Below are 17,379 nucleotides of genomic sequence, written 5' to 3'. Positions count from 1 at the left end.
TCAGTGTCTTGGTAGTAACTGCAGTATGATGACTGAACTTTGCTCCGTGAAGTTTTGATCTGACTGAAATACTTGAACAAGTAATATGCTGAAATGTTTTAATTGTTGATGGAAAGTGTATAATTCAAAAATTCTAAATGTCAAACATTCACATTCCTAAACTGACAAATAAGTTGCAAGATCCATGCTCAAAGTCTTGTGTGAAGACATTTAATGCACATTCATAAATGGCCTACAAATAATTTTTGTCCTTTGTACAGCCAAATGCAATACTGATTTAGAAAAAATAAATAAAATAAAATATGATTTTAAGAAAGCATTATTTTTATATTATTATAATGAAATTTTTTTTTTGTCAACAAATAGCCAAAAAAATAAAATAATCTTTTAATAATCTCTAACACATCTGAAAATCCCAAGTAGTTAATTTCAAAAATATATATGATTATTTCTGAGATTCTGAGATCAAATGGTCAAACATGACATTAAGGACTTTTACATTCATTTATGAGATTTCTACTTCAAAGACTCTAAGAATCAAGCAAAATGTATCTGTTTCCACAAAAATAACAGGAATAAAGTATATGACAATATTAAAACACAGCTAATTTGGTTATTTTAACAGTTATTTTATACTTTAAAAAATCTTTCACAATATTAGCTTACTGCTTGGGATTTTCAGATGTGCATCATAGAAAAAATGCAGCCTTGGTGAGTTTCTTTCAAAAACCTTAGATCACATCTTAGTAAACCACTTTTTTTGAAGGGTAGTATTAGACTACTCAACTTTAAAAATAAAAAAATAGTTCAAAGTACCTCAGTGATCTTTTGTTACTGCACACGATGAAACATCGCATCGGAAAACAGGTGTTTCTGAAAGTGCTGCGCTGGCTGTGCATTAGGTGAGCGCTGCACACGTTTGACAAACAGCAGAAATGAAGTGTAAAAATAAACCCACAAGGGGGCAATATTGTTCAAGAATCTCATAATGGAAACGATTACGTAAATTTGTTGTGGAATTACTAATGTTTTGTGTGGTCTCAGTTTGGTAAGGGAATCTGATCTAAGATCTCAATCCTACGGAGAATCGTCATAGATACAATTTTCTTTATAAATTATCAAATTTGGATTTTGAATATGCAAAAAGGCAATGTGTATTGTGTAAACTAAAGTAGAAAAAGAAAAAAACCACCACCATAACTGCAAAGGACTGTTATGCAAGAAAAATAATTTATTTGAATGATATACCTTTTACCACACAGGCAATACATACTTCAGCTGATTAGAGATCTCACAGCAACCGTCATTTCTGCTGGAGGGTGAGGTCTATAATATGCACATTTTAAAATATGTCTTTCCAAGGAAAAAATAACAAAAATATAATTCTCATTATTATCTTGCCTTCCCACCATATCTTTCTTTTATTCCCAACAAGGACAATCTGACCATTTTAAAGCTTTTTCCATTCTGGCAATCTGAGAAAGGACTACTATGCTCAGTCTTATCATGCATGTACTGTAAATTGTGACAAAAACCCAAGTCCCGTGTGTAATACAAGGAGTTGTCAGCTTGTGATGTCAAGAATTGATTAAAAGTCAATGGTTATGCTTGACAGCAACCAGATGGTTGTTAACAAACTTGCTCTGGACTCCCTTTTTTCTCCTTTAGCTGGCACATTTGACTCTCTTCTGTGTACCGAAATGGGATTCAGAATGAATCACTATCGGCTATGCGAGGAAAGAAATGGCTGGAGTGAAGCCAGTGAAACTAGAGAGGAATTGGTTTTTCGGGTCAGTTTGTCAAACACTTCTAATGTGATCATTATACATATATACTGTATGTCTCTCCAATGGATACTTGTCTCCCCTCTCTGGGATTTACATTATTGATGCAAAAGGTTTCTAACAGTCCACTAAGGTACATTTCTTGAGTTCCATTTGTTTTGCCCATATAATACCATCTCTTTCCACTGTCCTCCTTCTCTCTCTTACTTGTACCTGTGAGAGTACTGTTGACATTGATAGGGTTAAGCACAGAGTACACAAGAGTAGTGATAAATATTATAGTAGTAAATCCTAAAAAGAGTAAAAGAAACTCTGCATACTTCTACGGAAGTGCAATACCAAGGCATTTAAAAACACAGAGGCTTCACGCCAGAATACAAGGCAAATAAACACTGGTTGTCAGACTTTTTTTTCATTCACTAAATATTTAAAACAAGTGTCACACACTATTTTAATGTGGTGGTATTCTGTCACTTTTTTTTTTCACTTTAACGCTTTTCATATTGTCTGAATACCTGAAGGACTAGTCTGAGAAGATGAACATCAAGACAAGATCCATCTCGATCTTGTTCCAGACTTAGAACAGGTTTTTGCCACGCACATCCTCTCCTGGACTGCTGAGGGCGCTCCGGCTCAGTAGCACCAGGTTTCTGTCCATTGTCTGATTGGGAGCCAGAAGAACAGTCACATTAGGAAGGGGAGCTTCATATGGAATGGTAAGAAGAAGCAGTTTCTGAAATCTCAGTCTCTCCGTCTGCAGTAGTTTCCAAAATATTCCCTTAATGAAGGATGATGATCAGTTTACCACAGGTGACCTTCTCAAGTCCTTGAGTGAATTACCACATTTGATCAAAGTCTACAAAGTCTTTGTGCATTCGAAATGTCGATCTACAATGCAGTTTCGTGGAGGGCAATCATTAAAAAATTAATTTTCTATTATGTTCTTTTTGGTCAAAAATTCTAATCTAAACATAACACTGTTAAGCTCTGCCTCACCCTTTTCTAACATTCACAGGCATTCATTGCCAGTGCCAACAGAAGGGCAAGTCTGATTCATCTTTGATGCATAGTCTGAAATGGACATAAAGTGAGAAGCTTTGCACTTGGATTTGAATGTACTTATGTCTTGAGAGATGATCTGGAATTGTGGTCATGAGTGTCTGGTTTTTCTGGAAAAAAATGTGGAGAGATATATGAATTCGGTCATCTTTTTAACCATCCATAGGCCTCAGTAAATCACCTGCCTAGTTTGAGATTTTACACTTGGACTGGTAGCCATGATGGGTTTCCTGAGTTGTAAAGAAACCATGGACAGATCTGACACAAGGGACAGCCAGAACCAAACCACCTAGTAGCTCTTACTGGACCTTCTTCTGTGGTCTAATGTCCCTCCCATGAACCATCACTTTCTGTTCTCTTCTGTACTGTCCACAAATGTTCTTTTCAAAGGTTTTGTCTTATGACAATTTAGATTTTTGTTGTACGTTGTGCACAAGCATAACTATATGCTGTCTATTTACACTTTTGGCAGTGTGTGAAGATCTCTAGATGTGGGTTCAGATGTATTGCATTATGATGATTCCATATGATCACTTCAATCCCTTGTGTGCTGTGAGCTTATAAAATAATAGGCAGTTTCCCAAGAATAGTCACATATATAGACAGCTTTTTGTCTGTTGTGTCTTTGATCAAGCAGTTACGTTTTCTTATATATATATATATATAGTATACATCGTTGTTGTTGTTTTTTTAAAGATTAAATAAATTCAAGAAGACATTTATATGGCCTTTCATATTTTTGGAAAAAATAAAACGAAAAATAAACAATGGAAAATAACAAATATAGCTTTTGTCTTGTAAACTAGTTCCTGTACTGGTGAAAGTGCTTAATTTTAAGGGGTACCAGACCTTGCTTACAACCTTTGTGGAATGTTATTCAGACTTGTGTCATACACTCCTCTCTCTGTGTGAGTTTGTGCAGTCTATTTCAACAATTATCCTACTAAGACACTTTCAAGTCCACCACTGAAGTGGGCAGAGCAGGCTTTGGCCACAAATATAGGCTGGGCTCCTAAAATAGTGAACAGTCTGAAAATATTTCTTCATGTCAGTTTCCATTCAAGAGTTTAGTCATCGCATTTATATTTCCAGAATAGCAGATTTATAGGCCAGAATTTTGTATCAGTGGTGGGCTCAGTTTCCCTTAAAACTGACTATACTCCACAAAAATCTAACATCATCAGAATGATATCCCCTTGTCTGAAAGCAACAACTCAAACCCACTTAATTTCCTTCAGCATGTGGTCTTTGTAAATTAAACCATTTAGATGGGCAGTGGAGTGTAACGGAAAACCAGCCATATTGATATCCACCATGTAGTTCTCTACAAGTGGAATCACTGGTCCTGTGGAGCTGGTTTTGGTGTGTTTGTTGCACTCCCATCTGGCTGTGACTGAGAGAACTCAGTAACTCGTCGTGCCAAGGGGTTTGTGCTCTTCAGCAACTCCATGGCAGAAACTCTGGTCCCGCTGCTGGCTTTGTTGCTTCTCTTCTGGAGAAGAGCCATAAAGTTCTCATTTCGTGAGCTTGCCCTAGGAGTGGTGCTGAGGCCCAGAGTTCGGAGGTCTGTGCTACTGCTTTTCACAGGTGAGACCAGACACTGCCTGCTTCCAAAAGAATCCGTTGGTTCCTTGCGACCAAGAACTTTCCTCTTTGACCTAGGAAAGGCAAAACAATGTAAATGGTTCATAAGCGCAGGGTTGCCAACTCTCATGCATCTGGCGTGACACTCACGCTTTCAGCATCAATCTCACACTGAAGTCCAAGCGTAAGTGTCACACCAGATGCATGAGAGTTGGCAACCCTGTAAGCATTTACACCAGGGTTCCTCAAATCTGGACTTGGAGGGCCACTGCCCTGCAGACTTTAGCTCCAACCCCACTTAAAGACACCTTAAGAGTTACTGATTTGAAATAAATCACAGAACAGTAGCCCTCCAGAGCCCTCCTTGGATGTAAGAGTTTATCATGGCTGGCTAATTAATCCATTTACTATTTATGCTATGTTAAGAGCTACATTTGTTTAGTTAATATATTAAATATGTTTTTTGGACAAAAATTAAATTAAATTAGAGGGCATCACAAACAGATTTGTATAAAATGGTTAGCAATTAAATTGCTAAAAAATTGATTTTTAGCAATCAATTTATGTTATATTGATACAATTTTTTAGTTGCACATAGAAAATTGCACTGGAGGACAGATAATCCAGTACAATACCATATCTGCATATGTATTCAAATTATACCAAAGTAATTCTAGTTAGAGAGAAATAGATAAAATCAGCATGAATGTTAAAGTACAAATTTTACCTGTGTATGATGGTGAAGAGGTCCTCAGTGGTGTGAGCTGTGGCTGTGTTGACAAAAACATCATCGTCTGTTTCCTCTGTTATGTGTAGTTCAGTCTTGTCAGCTGCAGAGTTGTTCTCTTCCAGTATTTCTGATTCTGCATAAGTTTCTGTGAAGCAACATAGAAGAATATAAATTAAACCCCAGATTGATTATGCCAAGAAAGATATCTTAACTGAAAATGTAAACAAATGTTTAACCTGTTACTGTCTCTGTTGGAGGTGCCTCTCTCTCTGTAATTTGAAGAGAATCTGAATCTTTTGAACTGTCCTCTTCAGCTACCACAACATTCTCTTGATTTCCAAAGGTCGCACAACTTTCTGAATTTTTAAAGTTTGCATGATCCCTTGCATGATCATCTTGATCTTCATCTTTAAGCAAATCACCCTCAATGTCAGATGCTGATGGACCTGTAGGTGACTGGGAGATGCTGTCGGAGAGTAGAGTTTGCCTTTCTGCACCACCATTGGTCTGGATGCTTGGAGAGGGCAGAAGAAGGACATTGGGTTTTTTTGGCACCGGAGGAGGCACCTTGGGCTTCCTTTTGTCTAATTCCGCTAAACAGGATATCGTCATTCTACTTGGAAGAGTCTTACTTTTGTCCTCTCTCTCTGGGCTACTTGGGGACGGTAGATCTTCTTCAATAGGAATCCCATGCTCCAGATCAAACTCAGGAAGATGAGGTACATGGTAATGGAGTGGCTCTTGTGGGGCTATTGCAGGTGTGCTGAGTGATGACTGAGCTGGTCTCTTAGGTTTGGGCTTTCTTACAACCATATAGATGTTACCCACAGGCATGGGTCGGTCCACAGGGGATGATGGAGGAGATTCAGGTGCCAGAGGGGAGGATGAGGGAGATTTAAGCATCAAGTTCATGGGTCGTTTAGGTAGAGGTGGCTTCGTTGCAACAGGTGGCTTTGACTGTTTTGTGTTAGAAGGAGTAATAGGAGGGCTGAGATCTCGACTTTGCTCTTCCTCTATAATGTCAGAAGAGCCATCAGGACTGTCCTCAAGTTCTGAGCGGCTAACTGAACGAAGTCGGATGTTTCGCAATTCTGTTGTTGTGACCATAGGCAGTGAAGACTGACTAGGGCTCAGTTTACCTGGTTTGTTGGCTGTAGATGTGTCAGAGTGGCGTCGGCTGGCTTTCTGCTTGGGTTTGACAGAGGACAGATCCAGCTGAGAGTTTGCAGGTAGTTCAAATGAAAGACGTGAACGTGATTTATCCTTTGCAGAAGCTGGGAGGGAAGATTTACGTTCTGGAATCTTTGGGCGCATCTTGCAGCCAACTGGAGAAGGTCCAGTGATGAGGGTGTTTGATATAGTTGGGGTTGGAGTTTCAGACTGGCTTGAGTAGCCACTGGATGGGGACAAGAGGCATGGGAGCTTGAAGGGGTATACCTTGGTTTCAGCTTCAATGGAGAGCAGGGATGGAGATGTAGCTCGTGAGGTTGAGGGTGAATTTAGGGATTCTGAGCTACCTTGCACCTTCATGCACTCAATAACTGTGGTACCTGTGGCTGTGCTTGAACCTGACAGTGAGTGGTAGGGATCATTGTTGGACTTCCACTCGTTAAGCTGCCAGTGAGGAGGAAACCCAAGCTCTGTATCCCTGTCAGGAGGCTGAGAAATATCAGAAGATGTCTCCAAGCTACTGTGGGCCTGATCTGTGTCATCATCAGGCTTGACAATTAGGAACTCTGGCTGGAATGAATCTTGAATATGGTGATCCCGAGGGATAAAGAGACTTTTGGGTCTACCATCTCTGAAGTGCCCTTCACTGTGGTAGGAGCCCATTCCTCCAACCTCTGATAGGTTTTTCATTAGGGATACACTACGTACTGGAGGTGGTGGCTTTTTCTTAGATTTCTTAAGTGAGATACTCCGTGAGCGTGACCTTAGGCGACCATCTGGAAGAAAGTCTGAACCTGTGGTCACAGAAACATTATCAGTGCTCGTGCTATCCTCGGAGCTGTTGCTCGGATATAACAGGGCATAATTCTCACCCTCTGGAACAACAGGGACAGCTTCACCTGGAGAACATATATTATCTGCTGAGCAAAATGATCCAGAGTCTGTTGGTGTTGAAAGTGAACGTTCACGGAACCTGAAGACATTGGACCGCACTGACCTCTTCTCCTGATCACTTTTGTTATTTCCCATGCCTGCAGTGGAAGTTGCCCCCTCAGTGTCATTCCGTTTTCCTACAGGAATGCCACCCCCCTGTGTAGACACTGTATACATCCGGTTTCCACATGGTTCCGAGATGGAGGCGAAAGAGCTGGAATGTGACCCTGAGCTCATGGAGAGGCCGGAACTGGTCTGGGATGGACAGATAAGACCACCTCCTTCACCTCCAGGTGTTAGCATTCCAGTTTTAGATACTGGTTGCTTGGAAGCAGGGCTGGTAACCAAGGCATAGTTGTAAGAGTCATTCCAGGAAGGAGAAAATGTAGAACCTTTTGGGCCATTCCAGGAGGGGCTAGGGTACATCAGAGTGGCATGATCCATCATGCCTGATGGGGTCTTTGGAGATGGGGGGACACTATACTCCAGGTCACTCTGGGTCTTCCGAAGGGGAATATGCTGTTGGCCTGTGTTCTCTGTAGTTGGCTCCAAAGATCTGGGTTGAGAGGATCCAGGGGAACAGGCCCCTTGTATTAGATCAACAGCAAGAATTTTGCTGTCACCTAAAGACAAAATAGTTTTTTTTTTAAAGGAGTTTAAAACAGAAGTTTGCTGTTTATACATTTTTGTAAAGATTCTAAAATATATTATTCCGAATATTGTTAAATAAAACAAGTTGTCAAAGCCTATGTGTGGCTCTAACAAACATTAGATTTTAGATTTACAAATTACTCTAGGTGGAAATCATTGGTCAGTGCCCATTGTCTTTTTCCTGTTTATTTCCTTTTGCACTCTTTGACCCTGTCAGTAACTTGCCTAACTTCCTGTTAGTCACCTTGGCAGTGCAGCGTGACATCGGGGCCTGCAATCACACTCCTCGGGCGGCGAACGGTCTTTGGGTTGACCGCTGAATCAGTTCTAAAGGGGGCCCGCAGTTCGCTGCGCTGTGCGGAGTGCTTATCAAAGCACTGGCCTGAGGCAAGATATGAGATACCAGCTGTCAGGCTAACTGACAGTCTTAAGTCAGATAAATTATGTTACCTTAAAACGGTTGTATAAAAGGTATATTATTAAATACATGTTAGGATCAGGCTGAAAAACATAACTTATGACTGCCTAATCAGACTTGAGTAAAGGCAATGACAAGCATTTTGGCCATTTATGAAAAAACAATCTTTTATGGATAAAAGCAATAGCCAACATGAGATAGATGGTTAGCCGGACACTTGATCATGGTACCTGATTGATCTGGAGAAATGAAATCAGACAATGGACACTGGATAATACATCAAAACAAGAGCTGAATATTCACTGATAAGTGCTACCTAATGGCAGATTTATGTAACTTTCTATCGTTTTTGTGGGACAATACATGTGATGTTTTCAAGCACTGCAATGACTGGGTGTTTAATCATTTTAAACACCCATCGCAGGAAGGAGTGCTGTAATAAATGGTCCACCATTCCACAATGATGAAAAGAACTGAACATAATGTTCTAATTAAACCCAGTTCTCACTATGTTCTTTACATAGATACCCCTTGTGTCTCTCAGAAAACAGCTCTCCCAACAAAACCTCATTACCTCCCTACATGTGAGCTGGCTTCATTCATGAAAATACCAACAACAAGGAGGTGAAAAAAACCTTACTTCCTCTGGCCCTGTTACTCCCACCCATCCGCTACAGTTCTCTCTCTATCTCCATCTCTCTCTCTCTCTATGCAGCTTTTTCTGCACCTCCAAGCTAAGCGAAGTAGGGAGAGCTGCATGTTGCCATGGCAACAGCTACCTGTTCATTATCTTTAGCGGGTGAAGAGCAGCACCACTTTGGGAATCAGACTCCAGGCAGTCTAAGCACAGCATTATCTGTGTTTACAGATCCAGCCACCTCTCTACTAAATCCAGAACAGAGAAGGGATCTGGAAGGTAGTTAGGGGGAAGATGGGTGTGGGACAGCTGAGACAGAGAGGGAAAGTGATGTCTTGCTTTAAAAAACAGGGTGACAGCTATAGAGAGGAGGAAATGCTTTAACAGTTTAAGTACTTTCATAATAAATCATATCTGATCTGTGAACTCCTTGGAAAGAGAGCAAAAGAACTAAGAAACAGTGTTGTCTGTGGTGGTGATGATGATGATGATGGTGATGATAATGTAATAAGGAGAAACTATTGTTCAGTCTGTGCTGTAGACAGCAAAGCATTCTCACCACTTGATATGGACTAATTTCATCAAATAATTAAACAGCTAATAAATTGTTGAAAGTTTTCAACATTAATTACACATCAATGACACCTCCAAACACCTCAGACTCTAAAAAGACTTTAGAAGTATCCAGATACACTCAACATAACAGTTTGCCAACCTGTGATCTCAATGGGCACAAGGTGAGCTGGAGTATGTCGGCCCAGGTACCAGCGAGGTTTCTCTGCAACAGGTGGACTCAGTGATGCATTCCAGCCTAGAAGTGACTTCTCTGAACCACATGGGGTTGGGTCCTGTGCCCGGACCCCTAATGTTGTGGTCTCATCCTCACAGACCTGCTTATTTGCAGGCTAAAGAGAGAGAGAGAGAGAGAGAGAGAGAAAATCAGAGTATGAATATAAACCAATATGATTAATTCCTAATTACGTATTTGTAATGATTTGTATTATTACCCAAATTATGTATACATTTAAGCACTTAATTTCTAAATATAGATTTTTGGTATATGTGATAATTATATAATTCATTTGAATAATTAATATTCTTTATATTCAAACACTGGGTTCAGTTTATCTTTTTTTAGCAGATGTCTTGGCAGGCTCTTTAAATTACGGCTTATTTACATGCTCAAAACCATCGGCACAGAGAAGCCTGTAGCTGTTTTCATTCAGGGGACAAACCACATCTAATTAGATTTGCAAACTTTACAGAGAACATTAATGCTCCCCAGAAAACAAATGAGTTTGTTGGTGGCACACAAGTCAGAATCCAGTGACTTAATAAAAGCCAAAATTTCTAATTTCATCAGTGTAAGAACTGATAAGACAGTATACAAGTAGTTACCACAAAGACGAACTCTGTCTTCTTGTTGTTGAGTGAAGAAGGGGATCGGCTGAGGGTGGTTGACGTGTCCTCTGAGCTCTGAGAGGAAGGGTGTCTGAATGTCTGTCCTGTCACTCTGTTATCATACAACTGCTCTTCAAAATCTGAGTAGACACAGACACAACATGCTAGTTTTAAAGCTATTGCAGCAACAGCTCTAAGAGACACTAAAATCAGTTAATGAAATCTCTCTCCCTCTTCGTCAGAAATGTTCCCTAGGGCTCTTGTAAACAGAATGATTACCATTACATTCATTCCAAGGACTCCCCTCACAAGACCCCACCCCATTCTTGTAGCCATTTTAATCCCCCAAAACATTCTCCCCTCCCACTATATACTCAAAAACAGACATACTTATGTCTTTATAATTTACAGTTCAGTAAGTAGGCACTGATTTGGCTATACTAGTGAGAGCCGAATTTAAAAAAATGTCCTCAAATGTCAAATACTCCCTTGTAAGGACATTTAGGTAGTTGAAAGGCTCATAAATCGGCCAAATTATGTTTCGCTTTAAAAATGTCAACAGGATTACTGCTAGGGTTAGGTTAAATGTAAGTTATTAGTCAATGCCATCTAAGTATATAAAACTTTTTCCTATGTGAGGTCCACAATAATATGGTCTGTGTGTGCGATGGTTTTTAGTGGGGGTTGATCCCTCTTTTTCCAAACTGGGATGCCGCACTCTTAGACTTGGGGTTGCCTAGCAATGGTGGGCTGTCTAAGACAATGGCATACCTCCGGAGTCGACAATAGCCCCAAGCCCCAAGTTTAGCCTTGCTGAGTAGAGTCCCCTTCACATGCTGAGACATAGCCGAACAGCTCACACACTTGAAATCCTAAACCTCCACTAAAATAAGACTGAGACTTCAGCAAAACTAACAGCCTAGCGCTGTTTACCGCCACATGTGCAACTTTTAAATATGTGGTGGCATTTTATTTATCATGCTGTATGGAGACAGTTCTATTCCAGGAATGATGCTTAACCAGCTGGCTTTCAAATCACTACACTAATGAGATATACACAGAGAGACAATCCTTCAGTAAGCCTTAGACCCCAAGTTATTCAAGGAAACACTTGCACTGCAAATACTGGTGGACCAAACTATGCAATCTCTATGCAAACTATGCAAAGTCCCATGGAAAGCAAAGAGAAATGTAAAAAAGACTGTGTTTTGGAATGTGTTATGACTATTACTTCCCTGCATCTGTAACAAGAACCAACTTCTGCAAACACAGGCCAACTTGCAAAGCATTCTACACACAAACCACAGAGCAAAATCCACTTTAATATACATGACTATCCTCACTTTCCAAACAGTCAGCTATATTAGAGACGGGTGTTTCCTCTGAGAAGGCGAGGGAGGCATTGCCTCCTCAAAATATTTGATGAGAAAACAAATCATAGTACAAAAACAAAATGCCAATATTACAAAACTTACAATTAAAAAGTATATAATTCACTTGTTTTTCTAAAGAAACACTGTCCAACAGCAACACCAGCAGCTTAAGTTACAGCAGGAGTCCTCATCTCTTATGCCTCCCTTGAGCCCAAGTTTTAACAAACCCCCTTAAGAGTGTGGTATGTTTGGTGGAGGGTAATTGAGAATGAATGGGGGAAAGTCATGTGAGAGAAGGCAAAGCTTCAATCGCAATATGATTGGATATCTGTGTTATGTTATGTTTGGCTGTGATTGGTTCATGTGATAAATCCCTCCTCCTCCATCCGCGAATCAATCTGAATGAACAATATAATGGCATAAATGGGAAGACTAATAAAAAAGTAAACAACTACCACTTTGTTAAATCAAAATAAGTCTTAAAATGATTTTTGGGACTTTTTAGAGAATAATTTGCCTGGTGAAATTTAAAGTAAAATCTCAGTGTCTGTGACTAATATTTTCCGAACTTTTATGATTGATGATCCAAAAAATTCATCAAGAGTTTAAAGTTAACTATTTAAAAGAAAAGCTTAACATAAGTTCACAAATAAAAATAATATATATATACTGCCTTGAGATATTATTTTGGAATAAAGGTAAAATGAAAAAGGTAAAAAACACTAACTTTATTGAGATTCATACTTGCCTTTAATAAACATAATATTGATAACATTGTTAATGTAAATAAATAAATAAAAGTATCATAGATTCAAAAAAATTAATCAGCAAAACAATTTTCAGCACTGATGATAAGAAATGTTTCTCGAGCATTAAATAAGCATTTTAAAATGATTTCTGAAGGATCATGTGACAACAAAGGCTGGAGTAATGACTGCTGAGAATTCAGCTTTACTAATATATTACATTTTAAATATAGTAAAATAGAAGTGTTGTTTTAAATTGTAATAATATTTCATATTACTGTATTTTACTGTATTTCTGATCCAAGACTTCTTTTAAAAATGTATTTAAAAAAAATCTTATTTACCCAAACCTTTGAATGGTATTTTAATAAATAAAGTTGCTCATGTTAATTTAAAGACTTGTAAAATGTGAGAATTATAATGGCTGCAGCTAAGCATTCTTTGAAATTCATACTAAAGACAGTTCCAAGAAAGAAAGTAAACTAGATTTACTAGAGCGTCAGAACTCACCGAAACACTGGTTGGTTCATTCAAGCCTCAGTGGAAAGGTAGGCTTCAAAGACCAATATGAAAACTTCAAAGATGATGTATGGGAGCGAGTATCAGAAGCAACAGACTGAGTAGGTGTGTATATATATATATATGTCTGCGTATGTGTGTGTGTGTGTGTGTGTGAAGGTATTTCAAACACACTCTCCCCTCCTCCCCTGAACTGATCTTAGGCCAGTCAGTAAAACTAATCTCCATTCTTATCAGCCAATCAAATGGCTCGTCTAGACACGATGCCAACCACTCGGGCGTGAATGAGTGGTCATGAATGACCTCAAAGCAGCGCCTAACAAGATGCTCACTGAAAACCACCCATTTATTAAATATGGGTCACTCCTTGTCTTGTGTATGCAGTAGAGGAATGGAAGAGGTCAAGAGCAACAATGCCCCTTTTCATGTCAATTTGTGCAGTTTTTGTCTGGTCTGTTTTCCTTTCGGTCTTTGTTTCTGTGAAGGAAATTTAAAATGTAATCATTTTCAAATTAATCATAAAATCAGTTGACCCTAAATGATGACTAACATTTCCCTTTTTAACCTTTAAGTATGTTTTGAGGAACAGAAATGTTCTAAACTTTAGTAGCATTGCAATAATGAAACATGGACAAGACAAGATGACTAGATGTCTGAAAATACTAATAACGGTACAATCTCATGATTTGAGGAAAAAGATGATTTGCCAAATAAGTGAACCAATCATATTAGAGGAAAATTATGTAACGTGACTACCTTGGCTATGTACCTTTCTTATATAAACTGTTGTATCCTTGATGCTGGGGATTCTCTTTGATTGGAATGAGGTCCTCCAGGCCATGATTAAAGCATATTCAAGGGCATTGTTTGGAGTCTGTCTGGTTACTGCTGTGCAGCCACTTGAGATCTTAGTCCCAAGTGATAGTGTTCAAAAGGGGCCAGACATTGCCTGACTCAATAGGGTGTCACCAGCAGACATGCGAGAGACTATAAACTTTAAAAGTTTCATCGTTAGATGCTTGGTGTCGCCAGTAGATGCTCCCAGCTAAACTTAAGTCAGGGGGAATGCGTAGGAGAATTTCTACTACATGTCTTGTGCATAACTGAACAGAAATAATTTATAAGCATGGGGGGATTGGATATAAATACAGTATTATTGATTATCTTAAGCACTATGGATGCATAATCTCTTTAATATTGCATGGCTCTTTATTTGACTTACATTATATGAATATGCAAGTGAAAGATATGGACAAGACACCGGGCTGTTATCAAATTCGAATATTGTGATAATTTCACAAAATAATTAATAATAACTATAATACTAAGAATATAGTTTAAAAAAATTAAAAAGATTAAAAACCATGCCACAAAAAGATAAACCAGCTACATCATTATACAAACTTACTGTATTTATGCACTATATACAATCGTTTTTAGTTAATATGATTAACATTTCGCGAACAAAATAATTTTAATAGGAATCCATGTGGTCAGGAATTTAGTGTGAGGGGAGATTTTCCCATGCAAATTCCACAATTTAAAGGTGCAATACACAATTTTTGGGAAATGTTATTAGTATTTGAAATCTCCAAAACAAACATGGCCCTACCTGAAAAGACCACACCCCAATCCTGATAGCTCCGCCCCCCAATTCACAACTTTGCTATGCAACACAGACACCTCCCCCATCATGAGTAGACAGACCTTTTACAGGTGATTGACAATAAATGTATTTTGGTGCCAGATTCACTTTCAATCGTGTTTCTTAGAAATAGCTTACTGCACTTCTAGTGCTCTATTAACAAATTGAAAACTAGAGTGTTTGAGAATGACTTGTGTGTGAGCTAAAGTACATTGCTGTAGTGACATTAGACACAGTCTTTTTGCCTAGGAAAATCTGATTACATTTTTCTGATACCACTAAATCTTTAGACTTTAAATGTTAAATATATATATTTACTTTCAATTACTAAAATCAAAAGTTTTTACTAAACATATACTGCTATTGTAAACTAAATAAATGTTTTAATGTTACATTGTATATTATTTCACAAACCAAAACAAAGACTGACATTCTGCCCTTCAACACACATTTTCAAATGAGAATAACTGACTGTAGCATTGTTTTTCAGATAAATATATTGTTAAATTAGCAGTTTTCTTAAATATCTGCAAACATTTTATAGTATTTTTGTGCCTAATTAGAGTCAAAAACTTACATAGAGCACCTTTAATAACAACAAACCGTGATATCAACTGGGCTTTTTTTTCTACAAATTTCTATGTCCTTAAAGTTGAAAGGAATAAATATTTATGGCAGATAGTCTATCAGACTGTAACTGCTATGTCTCCCATTTTGAATAAATGGTAAATCAGCAGGTTTTCAGCAACAGATTCTTAAACTTTTCTTGCTCCCACCATGTCATGATATTGCAATGCAACCTTGCATGGCAGACAGACATATGCAAAGGCAAATTGCTGTTTATGCACATAGCATAGTGCCACACATTCGTAAACACTGACCACCCACTCACTGTTGTTTAAGCAACAGCTGCCCAGTCGATCTGATGCGGAGCTTAAACCAGAATAGCATCTCATAACAGATATATATTAATAGCAGACATCAAACAAGAAAGAGATAAAAGAGGGAAATTCAACCATGTACAGTCACACACTCACAACAGGCAAGAGCCACACGCATTGGCATATTCATTCAGCGAACTAAAAAAAAAAAACCCACGAAAGATAAAGGGAGACTCTGTGTATTATCTGCAAATGGAAATGATTCTAATGGATCATAAAGAAGGACAGAGTATGAGTCAGAAATAGAGAGGGAATGATGGGAGGCGAGTGGAGGGAAAACATGAAGATGCTCAGAGGAATAGAAAAACAAATAGTGCCTCTCTTACACGCACTGGGAAACACAGAATGGGAATGGAAGTGGATGATATTCACAGACAAGCCAGCATGCAAGGCGACTCAAAACACACACCCACAAAAACAAAATGAAAACACATGATAGGCAGATCCAGGCAGGCAGACGATCAGGCTACACAACCTCTAGTGGCACGGGAACACACAGACGAAGCGCCGGCAGCTGACTCTCCTACCTTGCAGCAGACTCTGTAGGTTCAGCTGAGCCTCCTGGTGCAGTTCCTGCACACACTCCGGCCTACTCCACGAGCCGAACACATTCACATGCTGTTGCCATGACGATTGGAAGTGGGCCGTTCGTTTGCTCTCCGAGTCCAAGTTGGTGGCGGCTGACAGAGAGAGAGACAGAGGGAGGGGAGAAGAACAAGAGATGCAGATAGAAGGAGGAAGTCAGAGCAAGAGAAAAGGAGAGAAAGAGAGAGAGGGATGTGGAAAGAAGGGAGGGGAGAAAAAAGATACATAAATATAATTTTCATATGTTTTTATACATTTGCATACTATGGCAGCAGAGAGGTGCAATCATGCAACAGAGCAAATGAACCGCACACTAAATTTGCAATCAAAGGACTAACAATTGATAACAATTAAATCATTACATCCCTAATATACGATAAAAAAACTTTGACGGGCGGTGAGAATCCACCTGATCTGGAGAGTGCAGATATCTTAAGCGGCACAAGGCTACTGTAACACAAACTTGTAATAAACAAAATATTAACATCCGTTGGTGTTGACACTAACGCACGTCCTGATTTTGCTGAGTTAGATGTGTTCCTAGGTCAACATATTTTATTGACCCTGGAACAACATTTTACTCAAAAAATGTAGTCTTGACCATATCCCTACACCTAAACCTAACCTTAACCATGAGTGATCCTTAAAATCAGAGGAAATGATAGATGGATGACACTGATGTACAAGCACCTAACAGTGATTGTAAGCGTAAACTTCACAAAATCTATAACCTTGTTCTTCAAATCTGATTGGTTAATCACAATGTTGTTCCAGGGACAACAAAGATGTTGTCCCAGGAACATGTCTCACTTGGTAAAATCAGGTTCTGTGACACTAATACAGTTATCATTATAGTTATCTTTATAGTCTCATCAGTTAAATTTGACTACTCAGATGAATACTGATTACATATTACATGTGACTGTTGAACTATGAAAAAGAAATATAATCAAATGTATATGAAATACATTTATTTCATGCCACGTATGCTACAATTACATTTGCAATTTGATGTACTTAAAATATCCTGCAATTGTACTTTTGGTATATTGTATATATATGTATAATGAACTGGTATACATAAAGTCTGCTGAATTGGAACAACTAATTTTGTATACTTGACGCACTTTAATTGTGCAGAAGTAGTGCTGAAGTCCAACTAAAGGTGAACTGAACTAAAGTGGAACTAATACAAGTATACGA

At 38.6% G+C, this 17,379-nt stretch overlaps 1 protein-coding gene across 5 annotated transcripts in view; it reads right to left on the bottom strand.

Annotated features, from left to right (window-relative positions):
* Positions 1 to 1,208: 1,208 nt before the first annotated feature.
* The window catches only part of LOC127961088 (NHS-like protein 2), a 71,797-nt gene continuing 55,626 nt past the window's right edge, over positions 1,209 to 17,379 (bottom strand). For 3 of the 5 annotated variants that reach the window (XM_052560021.1, XM_052560023.1, XM_052560024.1), the window contains exons 2-8: positions 16,119 to 16,271; positions 10,365 to 10,507; positions 9,682 to 9,871; positions 8,156 to 8,293; positions 5,394 to 7,883; positions 5,155 to 5,302; positions 1,209 to 4,501 (exon numbers count right to left, since the gene is read on the bottom strand). In XM_052560021.1, the coding sequence (XP_052415981.1) occupies positions 4,180 to 4,501; positions 5,155 to 5,302; positions 5,394 to 7,883; positions 8,156 to 8,293; positions 9,682 to 9,871; positions 10,365 to 10,507; positions 16,119 to 16,271 (3,584 nt within the window). In that variant the 3' untranslated portion in view covers positions 1,209 to 4,179. The remainder of the gene's footprint in view (positions 4,502 to 5,154; positions 5,303 to 5,393; positions 7,884 to 8,155; positions 8,294 to 9,681; positions 9,872 to 10,364; positions 10,508 to 16,118; positions 16,272 to 17,379) is intronic. The other 2 variants (XM_052560022.1, XM_052560025.1) reach the window with 1 other exon arrangement.

This window comes from Carassius gibelio, chromosome B7 (assembly GCF_023724105.1).
Source record: "Carassius gibelio isolate Cgi1373 ecotype wild population from Czech Republic chromosome B7, carGib1.2-hapl.c, whole genome shotgun sequence".
Classification (NCBI taxonomy): Eukaryota; Metazoa; Chordata; class Actinopteri; order Cypriniformes; family Cyprinidae; genus Carassius; species Carassius gibelio.
The sequence above is the reverse complement of the archived record's forward strand: the minus strand, read 5'-3'. Positions and strand labels throughout refer to the sequence as shown.